General features: G+C 39.7%; 1 protein-coding gene across 1 annotated transcript in view; it reads left to right on the top strand.

Annotated features, from left to right (window-relative positions):
• The window catches only part of ZBTB46 (zinc finger and BTB domain containing 46), a 99,989-nt gene extending 84,324 nt beyond the window's left edge, over window positions 1-15,665 (top strand). Inside the window, exons 5-6 of the mRNA XM_065414338.1 lie at window positions 3,620-3,795; window positions 14,695-15,665. Coding sequence (XP_065270410.1) covers window positions 3,620-3,795; window positions 14,695-15,084 — 566 coding nt within the window. The 3' untranslated portion in view covers window positions 15,085-15,665. The remainder of the gene's footprint in view (window positions 1-3,619; window positions 3,796-14,694) is intronic.
• The last annotated feature ends 251 nt before the right edge of the window (window positions 15,666-15,916 follow it).

Raw genomic sequence — 15,916 nt, 5'->3', positions numbered from 1 at the left:
CAAGGATTACACTTGATTTTTCTTAAGAACATCTTAAATTCTGCAGAAATGGATAGCTTCAGCACTCCTTCACACACCCACTGGGGAAAATTTCCTACACCCCATCGGTAAGAGGATAAAGACCTGCGTTTATTTATAGTGTATTTCACCAGTAGATTACTTATTAATGACATTTTTTTAGGTGATGGTGAAAGCTAATCCAAAATGTAACAAATTTGCTGTTAATTTGAGGCATTTTCATTGAAAGGACCCAATTTGTTTTAAAGTAGTATGCCATACTAGGTCAGCATTTTTTTTAACTGATTTGGTTAACTGTACATGAGAAGGAACACCTCCTGTTCACAAAGTTGGCCCGGCAGGAGCCTTGTTTACTGCATCTGTGACTAGTTTAATTCCTGTAAATAACCACCTCTGAAGGAATCCAACAGAGCTGGATAGCTGAGAACGACATAAGGATTTTATTAAGTTATGTATGTTATGTTTAAATTGTTAAACAATACTGAAAATAGGCTTGGAGCTGTGGGAGGCTTAGATGACCTTGGCTGATCTTACCTGGTCTGCTTATAGCTTGCTTACCTTGTCTAGATTCTGTACTATTTGGGTTATGGTGATCCTGTGGTGTGCAAATGTTTTGTTTGTATCACCTATTGTTAGTGGTCAAGCAGCTGAGAGATCTTATCCCCTGTTCAAATTGGTAACAGATTATCATAAATATCTTTGTCCTTCACAATATTCAAATGTGCTAAAGATTGCTCATAAAAGAAATAGACTGGGAAGTGTGTTAGATACGATACAAAGGCAAAATATTTTTCATCTACTTTAAGTTCTCCCAGGCAAGTTGGAAAAATAAAATAGACTAGAATACCTTTCCATTCTCTAGTTTATTTCAACAGTGCTTTACAAGTAAGAAGTTAAATACTGGTAGCACAGTGACTATGCAAGCAAGCTGTTGCTATTGTTTTATCAACAATAGCTGGCACAGAGCAATGGATATTAGAACATGCTTTATTGGGAATGAATGGTGCCGGGAACTCAGGTGTTATATCTTTCATTTATTTTGCACCTTTCATCCCATAGGTTCCCAAAGCAATTTGCATGCATGTTTGTAATCCCTTTAAACTAACCTTAGGAAGTTCTACTTGACTGAAGTGGGTAATCTTTTCTGACAAGTGAATAAAATAGTCTTTGTTTTTTTCATTATTATCATTATAGTCGCCGTGGTACAGGTGGGTGAATAGGTTTTGTGCTTGGACTAGTAAATTTTCATGACAGTTTTCCAGGGCTGCTTTAAATAACTTCAGGGTGGAACACACAAGCTATAGAACACAACAGAGCAACAGTTTGGGACAAGATATGAAGACTGTTAAGTTCAAAGTGCTGATTTGAGGAGATTTAGAGGTAGATTTAAAAATAACCGCCCCATTTGCTGGAGCAGGAAACTATACTTTGAATCTTCTCTCTAAGTGGTCAGGACTAGAGCCAGCCAGAGGATGACAATTCTGTTTCATGGCAATATTTGAGTTGTTGAAATTTGCTTTCATTCCATGTTAGAACGAAAACAAAATTTTCCAAATGTTTCCACAAAATGGAATTGTGTTAAAATGTCCATTTTTCTTATCAAAAAGATCAGATTTTCAATTTGGGCATCTCTCTCTCGTCAGAAATTACCAGAAAGCCCTGGACCTTAGAAATCTGATAGGTCTCTGAAACATTGACTCTTCGCTTTAACAACAGACTTCAATGAAAATATATTTAGTCAAAAATGTTCCAACCAGTTCGTGTTAGGACCACTTTTGTGCATTATCTGGAAAATGGCATGTGGCAGCCCAGCACCCCTAGCACAATTCTGGGGCATTTTTTTCAGGGGATTGTCTGCACTGTGTTTGCATGAGGAATCAAACCTAGTTCCCCCTCTCGTTGTGTTTGCTCTGCAATGCAAATAAAAGTAAATTTTTAAAAATAACTGGTCACCAGAGTAAGCTGATGAAACAGGCCTGCTGAGTAAAAAGATGTCATTTGAAAATAGTTCATTTTTCAGAGTACAATTGCACTTTCAGGGCGTGAGTCTGAGATGCTGACTGCTCTCAGTGTTGACTTAGCTAGTGGGATCTTTGCAGGATGTAATATTTGAGTAAGCAGCTTATCATTTAACTCGGTACCTTCAATGACATAAGACCATAATAGACACTAGACTTCCCTTGTTTCCTTCACTCTCCTACATGCAGTGCTTCATTTGAAAACACAACGCTGGTTTGCCATCTACCTAGAACAATAGCATATTTAAGCCCACCAAGGTTTAAGATGTCAACTAGAATTTGCTTTTATTGAATGCAAACCAGTATCCTTAAGATTAAGAATCCAGGTCCTTACTAGCAGTAAAACTGCTTTGGGCAAAGATGATCGTTGAAGTGGGTAATGTTTAACATATAGTAATGGCAACCAAGAAAATTATTAATGAGAAGATATCAAACACTACATGCACAAGGACAATGACCTCCAAATGTATAATGGGTGGGTTCCATTAAGGAATATCAGATCTTCTGTTTTCCCCTGCTTTGTTTTGCATGTTCCACTTTCATTTTTATTTGGAGGGGGAAACATCAACACAGCTTCTATGTGCACTCTGCTGGCAAATTAGACCCTTAGGCTGTCAATACTGTATGTATCCCTGGAGTCCAGTTTGAGTGCACTTTACCTCTAAAAGGATGGCAAAAGGAGAAATATTGACAGCACAGGAATAACTTATAAAAATTCATTCTCTTCCAAATCATTCCGGAGAATGTGATAAGAAAATTAATCTAGCAAAGATTATACAATTTGGACTGTGAACACTCTTTCAAGAACTGCGCTTTAATTCAACATTTTGTATCCGCTTTTTGTTACTCTCTATACTTGCAGCAATAGTAATACTACTTTAAAGATGGTTACTGTTCAATGCTCGCATGGTGAACTCTATATTTGTTCAAATGCCCCTCAGTCTTTGAACATGAATGGAAATACTGCCATGGTACCTGGTTTATTGTAAACTGCATTTCACTCCTTTGTTTTACTTAGGGGTTTAAAGAGAAATTCTACATACTGCTATCAACATGTCACATTTGTGATCCTCTCTTCACAGCTAGTTATTTCTGACCTGATTCTGCATGTAGCTGTTTCAGTACATCAGGGAATTGTCACTAACTAGAACTATGCTTGAATTTCAGCTATCTCTCTGTTGGCCAACTAATTCCTGAAAATAATTTAGCATTATAGCAGATTATAGTCCCCTTTTGTTTTGTACTTTAACAGACATTAAGGAAATTGGGTCATTCTTTTGCTGTTGCTAAATATTTGACAGCCTGGTGTACTGTCTTATCAACAAGTTTCTCTGGGGAAGATACTTGAAGTTCCCAGCTGTGTTGACAGTATAAGTACCCTAGTTAAAATCTGCCGCTTAATAAGGCAGACATTAGAAAGACAGTGTAACATAATTGAACTTGTTAAATGTTTTCCTTATGCGGAGCGTAAAACAGTGGGAATGTGGTCCGACAGCAAAAACATTAATGAAAATTAAGCAAGAAAATGGATTATTTGAAATGTTTTCAGTTGTAACCTGCTTTCTTGGGTTGCTCTTTTTCAGTAAACGAATTCACAGTCATCAGAAAAAAATTCAAGTGCCCATACTGCAGTTTCTCAGCCATGCATCAGTGTATCCTGAAGAGACACATGCGATCCCATACAGGAGAAAGACCCTATCCTTGTGAAATCTGTGGGAAAAAATTCACACGCAGGGAGCACATGAAACGGCACACCTTGGTAAGTAGGAGCATTTGAAGTAGTTGGAAAACAGAAAGATGGTTTGTTGTGCTTAAGGAGAAAAGGTATTTCACCTGACTTAGATTTGTGTTCTGTTTTTTCCCCTGGTGCTCTTCTGAGTCTTTTATGGAATGCAGAAGACCTCTCTCCTGTTTTCTCCACTTTTAAAAGTCCCAGTGTCTTGCTTCTTGTTCCTCTGGAGTTATTCAACAATGGCTCCTCCAACTCAGCCAGAGGAGTTGCTGAAGAACAATTTGAAGTGGTCTGCACACCCTGTTTAGTGCTCCTGGCCCCAAGGTGAGGGACTGAGCTGGAATCTCAAACCTCACTTCCTAGTGCACTAAACTACTTTTTAATGCAACATAGACTGCTGTGGAGGACCTATTACGCTTTGGTGCTTCAAGGCACAAGAGGCAATGTTATCTTTAGGATCAAAAATGTTGGCTTAATAGGCTGAATAATTAGGAACAAATTTTTTTTGAAGTAATACACCACCCAGTAAAAGCAAGGAAATTCTGTTCCAGGACTACCGCTATCCTGTTGCGCTTAATTATCATTTAATACATAATTTCATTAAAGATTGCTTGCTGTTCAGACAGCTGCTAAAACAGGGATCGGCAACCTTTGGTACGCGGCTCGCCAGGGTGGGCCGGGCCAGTTTGTTTACCTGCCGCGTCCACAGGTTCGGCTGATCGCAGCTCCCACTAGCGGCGGTTCGCCGCTCCAGGCCAATGAGGGCTGTGGGAAGCCGCGGCCAGCACATCCCTCGGCCCGCGCCGCTTCCCGCAGCCCCCATTGGCCTGGAGCGGTGAACCATGGCCAGTGGGAGCTGCGATTGGCCGAACCTGCAGACGCAGCAGGTAAACAAACTGGCCCGGCCCACCCTGGCGAGCCGCGTGCCAAAGGTTGCCGATCCCTGTGCTTAGAAGGTCAATATGTGCTGTTGTAACTTGCTGGCTTATCTCAACTGAAGTGTTGTTATAAACACATGATATTGTGTGTGCGTTTTTCTGTCAAATTTCCTTCTTTGGTGGTAGTATTTTCCCTTCCATGCATTTGTTAGCATCATTTCTATAGACTTACACTTGACAAGCCTTCACCTTGATGGTGTGGGGTGATATTGTGGGATAGTACAGATTACATGAAGTCCCATCTGGTGATAGTGAAATTCGATATCATTGTCGTTCATACTCACTAGCTACTTTTTCAAAACCTTAATATCCTGGCAATTTCTATTTATTATAATAAATTCAGTACACACAAACTAGAAGTGCTAGAATCTAACACTTGCCAAGTTTATTTTGATTTTATTTTTAAGCAGAATGTTTGGGCTAGAATTTGACACAAAGGAATCTAAAACTAACTCGCATTTTTCTCCAACAACAACAAAAAACCCTTGAAACAGTTTTAGTTTAAAAAGAACAAATTTTATGTCAACTTCTAGCACAATAGTTTCAACAGCCAAGACCAGCACTGTCCCTCTTCCCCCTTAAATCAGGTCTGTAGCAAAAACACCAGTTTCAGCTTTAATTTTAGGGATGGTAGCAGCTTCATAATAATACTTTCTCATACATCAACTGGTTTGTAACACTGTGGGAGAGAAAGGGGAAAAGAGAGCTGGGCAGATAAATCACTGAAAAAAAATTATTAGAGCCTGTTCAATAACTTGCTTGTTTTTACCTTTCATCATCTTTTTAATTTTGAATTTGCAAACAGATACAACTACTAGAGAATTCAGTGGAATGTATTGTCTTCAGAAACAACAGTTCTTGATTGTGGGCTGTAAGACTGACTAAAATCTTCCAGGCTAAGAAAAACCCTTACCTTAATGGGTTTTGACAGATAGGAGCTGGAGACAGCTTTTCCTTTTGGATGATGTGGATTCCATGTCAAGTACATGTAAATTAAGGTATCACAAAAGATTAAAGATAAATTTAGACTGGTTTATGTTTTACTAGTTATAATTCAAACAGCAGATATCCACAAAGGAATCCTCTCTCCCATCACCAAATTTTGAATAGGTGATTTAAAACGATAGTTCAAGTTAAATATAACACATTTGAATATCCTGAAATATCCTGCAAGGTTTTTTCCTGTTGCAATGGATAGTTTTAAACAGGTTAAATGTAACATATTTTTATTTTCTCTTGCACAGGAAGCAAACTACATTGTCTTTCAGAAGTGAATTGAGATAGTTTTGTACAAATCCATCTTAGATCTCCATTTTTGCTATAAGGAAGGCCCATTCAGGTCACTACCACGGTGTACTGAAATGGAGTTAAAATTATTTTAGTATATACATGGGGAGGTGTATCAGACATCTCTGTGAGATCTATAACTTTTCTTCATATGCAGTTGAGCCTGTCCCTCGGAATCCAGTTATTTCTTGTTGTTTTGAAAGTGCCAACTGAGTGTGCAGATTTGTAGGGCAAGGAATAAAGTCCTGAAAAAGTGTCACATTGGAATAAAATGCATTACTACTTATGTTATCAAAGTTATTCCAAAGAATTTATCAGTTTAGTTATAAATCGGTTAAAGGTTGGGTTAACAATCATAGAAATGTTGGGCTGCAAGGGACCTCAAGAGGTCAAGGCCAGCCTCCAGCCTGAGGCAGGACCAAGTAAACCTAGACCATCTGTCAAGGTTCCTTCCCCACTCTGAACTCTAGGGTACAGATGTGGGGACCTGCGTGAGAATCTCTAAGCTTAACTACCAGCTTAGATCTGCTTTTGCTGCCACCACCCAAATTATTTGAGTCATTTGGGAAACTCTGTCTACCTCCCTCCTGCCCCAGAATATCTCCCTCCCAAGTACAATAACCCTTCCCTGGGTAGCCTTGAGAGACTTCTCCACCAATTTCCTGGTGAACACCGATCCAAACCCTTAGATCTTAAAACAAGGAGAAAATAACCATTCCCCCTCCTTTCTCCCACCAATTCCTGGTGAGTCCAGATCCAACCCCTTTGGATCTTAAAACAAGGAAAAATCAATCAGGTTCTTAAAAAGAAGGCTTTTAATTAAAGAAAGAAAGAGGTAAAAATCATCTCTATAAAATCAGGATGGAAAATAACTTTACAGGGGAATCAGATTCAAAGAGCCCAGAGGAACCCCCTCTAGCCTTAGGTTCAAAGTTACAGCAAACAGAGGTAAACACTCTAGCAAAAGGAACATTTACAAGTTGAGGAAACAAAGATAAAACTAACACACCTTGCCTGGCTGTTACTTACAAGTTTGAAATATGAGAGACTTGTTCAGAAAGATTTGGAGAACATGGACTGATGTCTGGTCCCCCTTAGTCCCAAGAGCGAACAACCCCCAAAACAAAGAGCACAAACAAAAGCCTTCCCCCCACCAAGATTTGAAAGTATCTTGTCCCCTTATTGGTCCTTTGGGTCAGGTGTCAGCCAGGTTACCTGAGCTTCTTAACCCTTTACAGGTAAAAGGATTTTGGTGTCTCTGGCCAGGAGGGATTATAGTATTGTACACAGGAGGGTTGTTACCCTTCCCTTTATAGTTATGACACCATCCCTACCAGGTGTCTGTCCAACCTGTTCTTAAAAACCTCCAATGACGGGGATTCCACAACGTCCCTTGGAAGCCTATTCCATAATTTAACTACTTGTATAGTTAAGTTTATCCTAATATCTAACCTAAATCTCCCTTACTACAGATTAAATGGTTTACTACTTGTCATACCTTCAGTGGACATGGAGAACAGTTGATCACTGTCCTCTTTAGAACAACCCTTAACATACTTGAAGCTTATCAGGTTCCCCCTCAGTCTTCTTTTCTCACGACTAAACATGTCCAGTTTTTCTAACCTTTCATCATAGGTCAAGTTTTCTAAACCTATCATCATTTTTGTTGCTCTCCTCTGGAGTCTCTCCAGTTTATCCACACCTTCCCTAAGGTGTGGTGCCCCGAACTGGACAGTGAAAATCTCAATTAAAATAACTTAAAAATCATGATGGGTTTTGTGTTCAGACCATTGTTCCTTCTATGAAGAAGCAATAGGTAGGTTCACTTTGCTTTTTGGACGTTACAATTCGGACCCATCAGGTATACTGACAAAAATCTCCATAGAGGAACCCACTGACTGAATATTTTCACAAAAGTGGGAACCCTACAGGGGAGGATCGTGTATAAGACTCAAGAAAATGGATAGTTTTATATTCATCAGATTTTTTTTTTTCAGTTAGCACAGCATCCCTTTCCACAGGCTACTAGTTCAATCAGTATCTTGATCTTCACTGACGGGGAAGTGTTGTGGTTTGTGTGAATTGAATCTGGGTAGGGAAACCCATGGGATCTTGTGCCTTGTGCTGATTTGTCTTGTAACTTTATTTTCCTCATATGTCAGACAATTGTGCTTCTTAGTGCCAGTTTGCAGGTAGAACTGTGGAGATGAACGTTGATGTGCATCAAATGCAGACTGCACCTGTTATAAAAATAACTTCCAGACATACATCTCAGAGTAAAAAGTTGAAGTAGAGAAAAGGAAATGTGTTTAAACCACCAAAGACTTTGCTTCTTTCAGTTCCTCAATCAATGTGCAAGGTTTAAAGGGCCTGGATTAGCTTATGTTTAGCCCAATTTTTTGTTTAAAAATTTTTTTTTTTTTTAAAGCTTTTACATATAACCTCAGGTCTGTAGAAATGTTTCTATGCTGTATCTTTTTAAAATCCAGAGCAAGTTTTTAAACCAATAAGATTTTCCCTGCATTCCTTGCTTCTCAGCTACTTTTCCATTGTATTAGAGCATAAGAAGCTGAAAGAGAAATTAACTAGAAACAGAAATGACAGATATATTTTCCTGTCCAGGTTGAGAGAAATACAAAATGTGTGAACAGCACAGATGCTAGTTTTAGTAATGTATGCAATGCTAACATAGGTAAGGACATTAATTTTTAAAAATATGGTTTTAAATCCGATATTGTCTCTTTAAAACACTGTCTATAAAAAGTTCGTTTTACCAGTGTGATTTCTATCTAAAGAGGAGTTAAATCAGCAGCTGTGCTTCTGAAAAACACACAAATGACCTCAGATGGCGAATATCTCTTTGATATTTCCTTTCTTCTATTTGATTTACAGATGTGTACTGAGAAATACATACTCTAAATAAGGTTCCTTTATTTTATTTTTAAATTACCATTTACTTTGGAGGGCTTAGATGTAATAGCAATAGTAACCAGTGGATAATGTGGTATCAGTTAACATTACATCATCACTCGCTTTCCTTGAGGTTGCAATGCACATTGTGTATCCAAAAATGGATGTCCACCTTGGAAGGAAAATGTGTAGTCTTATAATCAAATATTTTTACACGGCTTCAGCAAAAAGTATTGCTCTGCTGCTGTTTGCTGTTGGGGTTTTTGTTTTGTTGTTTTTCCCTTTGGGTTGTCCCTGTGTTTGCGAACATTTTCTGACCCCTGGTAGTTGCAGTGTCCATAGTGACCAGAAATTACTTCCATCTAGTGGCTTTGTGAATGAAAAACAACAGCTTCCCTTGTTGCTGAGCCCCCAACTCCTTGGAGAAGCTAGAGCTTTTTAAAACTATAAACTGAAGTTTTTCGTGTAGCTAGTACATTGTGAATGCAGCTTGTTTGGTTCACACGTGCTTTCTGAAACTATGTTCAGTTCCTTTTTCTGGGAAGAGTTGTCTGTAGTCAGCTGGTAGGCAGTTGTCTGCATACAGCAGATGCCAGTGTCCTGTCTTAGCTTGCCAAATGGTGGTGTTTATATACAGGGTGGCAGTTAGCCCATACCACTTACACCAGAATGATCAAGGGGCTTATGTTATCAGTTGCTATGGTATCTAAAACCCTGCCATTTTTTACTTCCTTCCATGAGTATGTGTCCATTCGGATGAGTGCCCAGCCATCTGGCCTTGGGACCAACTGCTCCCTGAGATGTCCCTTTATTATTTCCTTTGGGCGTTAGTCTTCTGGTGTTCAGTAGGTACATCCAAGCAGTCAGCTCTGTCCCCTGCAGACACAAAGGTTTCAAGGTCTGATGTTAGTTTTGCCGTTGTAGACACCAGGTCATACCAGCTGGTTCCCTGGATCTTTTTAGTTCGGTGGGGACATTTTTTCTTTTTCTTTTTTACACTAGGATTTGGTGCAGTTGCAGCCAGGGCAGTTATTCCCCTTTGAAATATTGGTGAATATCCTTATTATCAAATACAGTAAGAATAGGGTCGGTCTATCATGAAAGTGGTCATTTTCAAATACTGAAGACAAACAGCATATCTGCCTTTGTTTTAGATAGTACATCTTTTGAGTTAACTGGGGGAATGGAAATAGTACATTTTGATGGCAAAATCCAGTAGGGTGGGTCACTTTGAGTATTCCAATTAGACTATCAAATGTAGAAAAGGGGGGAGTGTGGAGAAGAAGAATCATTTAAAAGTTTGGGCTGCTGGTCAGTTTTCTGTTTGAAGTTATGGTTCATTTTTGGTGCATATTGTGTCACTTCTGACTCTTGCTCTCTTGGCCCTGCGGACCTCACCTCATCTACCTATTTTGCCATCTCTCGAGACGGTGTTGATGTTTTGATTCCTGAAAATCTTTTCAGTAACACAGACTGGCATACATGGACGCAGCATAGATTATTTTAAATGGCTTTTAAGATCCCTTCTTTAGCATGGGTCTACTATCCAACTTTAAAAAAAAAAAGTTTGCTTCATATTCATATGGTAATAAATACAATAGTATTTCAAATAGTTTTCAAGAACCCATCTTGAAAAATATTTCAGAGCATGGAATAATGTGTGATTCGATAGTAGTAAGAAAGCACTGGCTTTGGTGAACTCAATGTTGATCAAAGAAGCATGACTAACATCTTGTCTACATTACGGGGAGAGATCGATCTAAGTTACGCAACTTCAGCTACATGACTAACGTAGCTGAAGTCGACTAACTTAGATCTACTTACTGCGGGGTCCACACTATGCGATGTCAATGGGAGAGTGATCGGCGGTCATCGAACCCCCGGTAAGTGTAGACAAGCCTTAACTTTTCTTTAGCAGTATGTTGAGTGGTGAAGTTGGTCAGTTTCTTCTCTCTCCAAATACCTTTAGTTCAGCTTTGTAACCAATAAGAAAATTGAATATCCTAGTTGTAAGCAATCCAATTAGCCTATGCTCAGAATAGGAACATAGGAATTGCCATAGAACAACTGGTTTGGCGATCAGATCGAGGAAATGTAGATCTTCTGTGACTCAGTTAATAATGTGTTTAATTGGCCGCCTTTCTGAGTAAAAAAATTTTTTTTACGTTGATGAGCCCAAATGCCTTTGGGAGCAAGGAAGTGGAGCCAGCACCATGAGAACTGCCAGCAGACAATTAGAAAGTGGTCCATGGTCCTCAGCCAACTTTTTCTCAAGGGGTCTCAACTTCCCAAGGTGTGATTATGCTTGTCCTTGCTACAAGCTTTTGGGCCACCGTGTCCCCCTTTTAGTAGATACATCTTGTATGCAACTATGTCAAGAGCACACACAGTATATGGGCAGTTCTTCCCCATGTCTCCATGCTATCTGCCAATTCAGTTACTGTGTTTCTAACCTTTCTGTTTGCTCACTTTACTCTTCTTTTCTGTCTGTTTCTTTTTTATCCTCCTCCTGTTACTCCCATTCCTCCTTTTTCCTGTCCATTTTTATTAGTTTTTGCTCTCTTGGTTTTTTCTCTCCCTTTCCCTTGTTCCCATTGCCTATTCCATCAATGACCAGAAAGCTACATGCTGCTTGTGATGGAGGTGAATATTGGCGGCTTTCATGTGGCCGAGACGCCTGTTCTCACAACTGAGCTGTGTGTTGCGAGGGGCGACACACACAGATTGGACCAGCAAGCTGCTTTCTGAGCCTGCACTCCCCACCCATGAGCTGTTATCTCTTGGCAGCTTTATGAGGGCCCATCACAGGGCCAGAGAGGCTGCCTACTTCTTTACCCCTAGCAGCATGTTTGCAGTGAGAAATTGGTCCTGCTTTAATTGCTCCGTTGCTCCTCTCATATGGCACCTTACCCAAGTCGGGAAACCTAACATAATCCATAAGTGTTGCTAAACAGAATGACTACAGTCTGTTCAAACAACCTAACTCTGAGACGAGGAGTATTGTGTTCTTCATACTCCCAGCTGCCTTGAACTTTGAGAAACAGAAATCATCAGAGAGCTTAGTGCCCTCCGGAGTGGAGTGCTTGACTGTTACAAAGTTAATGTGAGGAAGTGTTGCTCTTAGATATAAAGTTTCGAGAGAATTTTTTGTTGAGTCTGGCATTACATTCCCACAGTTTCTGTCTGCTCAGATGCCTTGGTGGTGGTGGTCAACTGCATTACAGTGGATGGGAATTATTCAGGAAACCCTTTTTCTTTGAGCTGAGACAGGAAATTACATATATTTGGGGATTCAGACCTGGATGTCAGTAGTCACAGTTCTCAATCCTGCCAGCACAGCTAACATCATCTCCTGAAGGCAGCAAGAGTGTGGGCAGTTAACCCCCTCTCGCGTGCATTTAGCCATGGTACCAACTGTGCTGGTTACAGATAATTCATTTAGAAAGCACTGAAAGAAGAAAAAAGTCTGTTATGTACACTTGATTTGTGCTACAAGAATTCTTACTTTTAACTAAAATTAGTTGATTTCCAGCTGTCTGTTTTTAGTAAAAACAAGAAGGAGTCTGGTGGCACCTTAAAGACTAACAGATTTATTTGGGCATCAGCTTTCATGGGTAAAAACCTCACTTCTAATTATTTATATCGCCTGGGGACCCCAAACAGGTTGTTATAGTGCCTGGGTCCCCAACCAGAATTGGGGCCATTCTGTTTTAGCTGTTGCACAAATATATAATGAGAGGCTGTGTCCCTTCCCCAAAGCGCTTACAGTCAAAGCAGACAGCAGATGAAGGGTGGGAGAAAGGAAATAGTTAGTATCCCCATTTTGCAGATGGGTAATTTAGGCACAAGGATGAAGTGAATTGTCCGAGCTCACCCAGGCAGTCTGCAGCAGATTTGGGAATTAAACCCAGATCTGAATCCCAGACCAGTGCCTCAGCTACAAGACTGCCATCTCCTGTTCAAAGTGACTTATGGCACAGCTATATCTTGACTTGTTTATTTTTTTCTCTCTCAATGACATTTTCTATGTGGCACATTTCCTGGCTGGTTTCAGATTAATTTCAGATTTAGTCATGCAAAAACTTTGGATCAAGTTATGCCTGATGAAAGTTGGGCTGCTTTAATATCTGTCCCAATATCTCCTTTTTGTGTGGAAAAGCCAACTCACCACCTTACTTGAATGTAAGGAAGCATTTGTTCTAAACTCAGATTGTCAGGTCAAAGTCTAGCTATTAATTTTGGTTTTTTTTCATCCGTTCCTTACTATAATAACTTTGTGGCCTAGCCAGCGTAGTTTAAATTGCCTTAGAGCCCTCAAACAGAAAACAGCTTTTCTCTGGTGGACACGGTAGGCCCATCAATTCAAAGAATAGACAGTCACAATCGATTTGAATGCTGTTCCCAGAGACCTCTTGGCACTGTAACATCTTAACAGAAAGAACCTTTAAAAGCGTCACATGTTTACGTGTGCCATATTATTTTTGGTGTGACTCCATTGAAGTAGAGTTCAGTAATCCTGACCCCACTGATACGTTCTTTTCTTTAGGAGTGGAGTGTAGCAAATTAGCTTAATGAGTAAATAAGCTCCCTTGCTTTACCTAAAGTGAAAATACACTAAGGCAGAGATTACGTGTATTAGCGTACTTTGGATGGAGCTGTGTTTAAACACACAAACTCTTCAAGTACTTAGTTCTGGTTATTATACTGTGAAGTTTGGGTCAGTTAGAACAATGTTCTCCCTCTGAATAAATTCTGCAGATGACTTTTCCACTGCGGCTCATGCTCTGTAACTGTAATAGCTGTGCATAATGCCTTGTTCAGACACACAATGCTGTGTGACTCTTTCAAGAAACAGAAACTTTCGTGACAAACCTTCAGCTGTCAAAGTAGACAAATTTTGAAGCTGATGTGCATTAGAAGGTGGTTTGGTTTTTTTGTTTTGGTTTGTTTTTTTGAAGTGGATACATTGGCTAGGTTTTTATTCTTTAGCCTGTGGTGATGGTGATAATGATGGAATACAGACTGCTAAATTCATGCATTACAATATCCTGACACCTGTTGATAAATTACCACCTTTGAGCCTGTCTTCATGGGGAACCATTTTTGAAAAACTTGATCAATGTAACTGTGTCAATGCAACTAAAGCAGGATACACCTCTCCCACAGATGCACTGCACCAGTCCACGACAGGGCTTGCAAAGGCACAACTTAATCTGGTTAATTGCCAAAGTGACCTCACTTTACTTCAGTGTAGTGCAACTCCATTAGCAGTTTGCACAGTGTAGCTACACTGACCTGGTTACACCAGTGAAAATGTTCCTAAGGTAGACAGTTCCTTTGTCTGACCAATAGCAAACACTGAAATTCTGGTGGTTGTATCTTTGAGACATTTCTTGGTAGCTTTTAACTAGCATCTGGTGACAGCTATTTTAAGATAGTACAAGACTTTCAAAATGTAGTAGGAATTTTAGGAATGTGTGCACTTTAGTGCCCTGTGGTAAATGTAGGCTTAAATTACTGGTTTCACAGTCAGGGGTGTTTCAAAAAAAGGATTTTCTGTTGCATTGTAAAATACCTTCCTACTAATACTGGTAGAAATATAGTGGGTAAAAGTCATACCTGGGACCCATCATTTCTGTTCCAAATACCAGCCAGTGACAGTTACGGGCTACGCTATTTTTTTCCCCTTTACAGCAAAACAGAAAGCATCTCTTCTTTCATGGACCACATTTGCAATTCTCTGCTTAATCTTCCCTGCCTTAATTTTTTTTTCTATTTTTTCCTTCCCTAGGTCCACAGCAAAGATAAAAAATATGTATGCAAAGTGTGCAACAGAGTGTTCATGTCTGCTGCCAGTGTGGGAATTAAGCATGGTTCCCGACGCCATGGAGTTTGTGTTGATTGCTCTGGTCGAGGCATAACAGGCCACTTAGATCAGAATGGAGGAGAAGGATCTCCAGATGAATTGTATCCTGGTGAAGGCCAGTACATGGAGGATCCAGATGACATGAAGGTGGAGGGAGATGAAGAGATGGGGGATGATGATGATATAAAATGGAAAGATGATGTAGGAATTTCACAAGATGATGTGATTCTAGAAGATGACAAAGAAGATGTCGACTCTCCACAGGAGCAAGAGAACTCTGGAGAGAATGACAAGGATTTTACTTGGATTTCTTAGGGAAATGGGGAAGGTTTTGTTTGTAGGGGGAGGGAGGGAAGACAGAGTGTGCTGGGAAAAACTAAGTAGCCTTGTTGTCGTCCATGTGTGCAAAAGAGTTGTTTGTGGGGTTTTTTTAAACAAACAAGTCCTTTCTCTGTACCATTCAGATACTGTATTAGTAAGTGTCACTTTTAGTGGCATCAGTTACATCCCTTCCCCTTCTCCCCCATGGAAAAATACGATTGTCTGTCTTTGCCTCTCTGTGGGAGCAAATCAGATTGCATGCAAGTGACTTAAAGTTTCTGAAGATGTGAGCACTGTGAGGGGGGAGAGACTAGGAGACAGTGTAAAGCATGTGTTCCTTTTATAAACCTTCCCCACCCTGAATTAAATACCAGGGAGGTTTTGCGTCCCAAACCATTTTTTTTTTTAAGTTTTGTTTGTTCTAAATTCACAGCAGCAGTAGACTTACTTACAGACTAGTATCATGTAAATAAACTGACCTGTGTGTTTGAGGGCTTCTCCATATAACCCAAGCCTTTCACAAAGAATTAATTTAAATATTTAATTTTTTTAATTTATGTCTTTTTTTTTTTTTTTTTTTTAATGGAGCTTGTTAGATCAAACAGCAATTCGGGCTGCAGCCTTAAGAGCCACTTTCATAACATGGGGTCTTAACTCCCAAATAGTCCATCAGGTTAAAGATCATGAAGTTACTTGGGCCCACTGGCATCTTAACAGTATCCAGTTTTCCAACCTTATTTAGTTACGTTATGTGAAATGAGTGTTGGTGTTTCCATAAGATTTCTTTTGCTATAAAAGACGCATATAGTTTAGTACCCAGTTGCTT

The sequence above is a fragment of the Emys orbicularis genome, chromosome 12 (assembly GCF_028017835.1).
Source record: "Emys orbicularis isolate rEmyOrb1 chromosome 12, rEmyOrb1.hap1, whole genome shotgun sequence".
NCBI lineage: Eukaryota > Metazoa > Chordata > Testudines > Emydidae > Emys > Emys orbicularis.
This window is presented reverse-complemented; position numbering and strand designations above follow the sequence as displayed.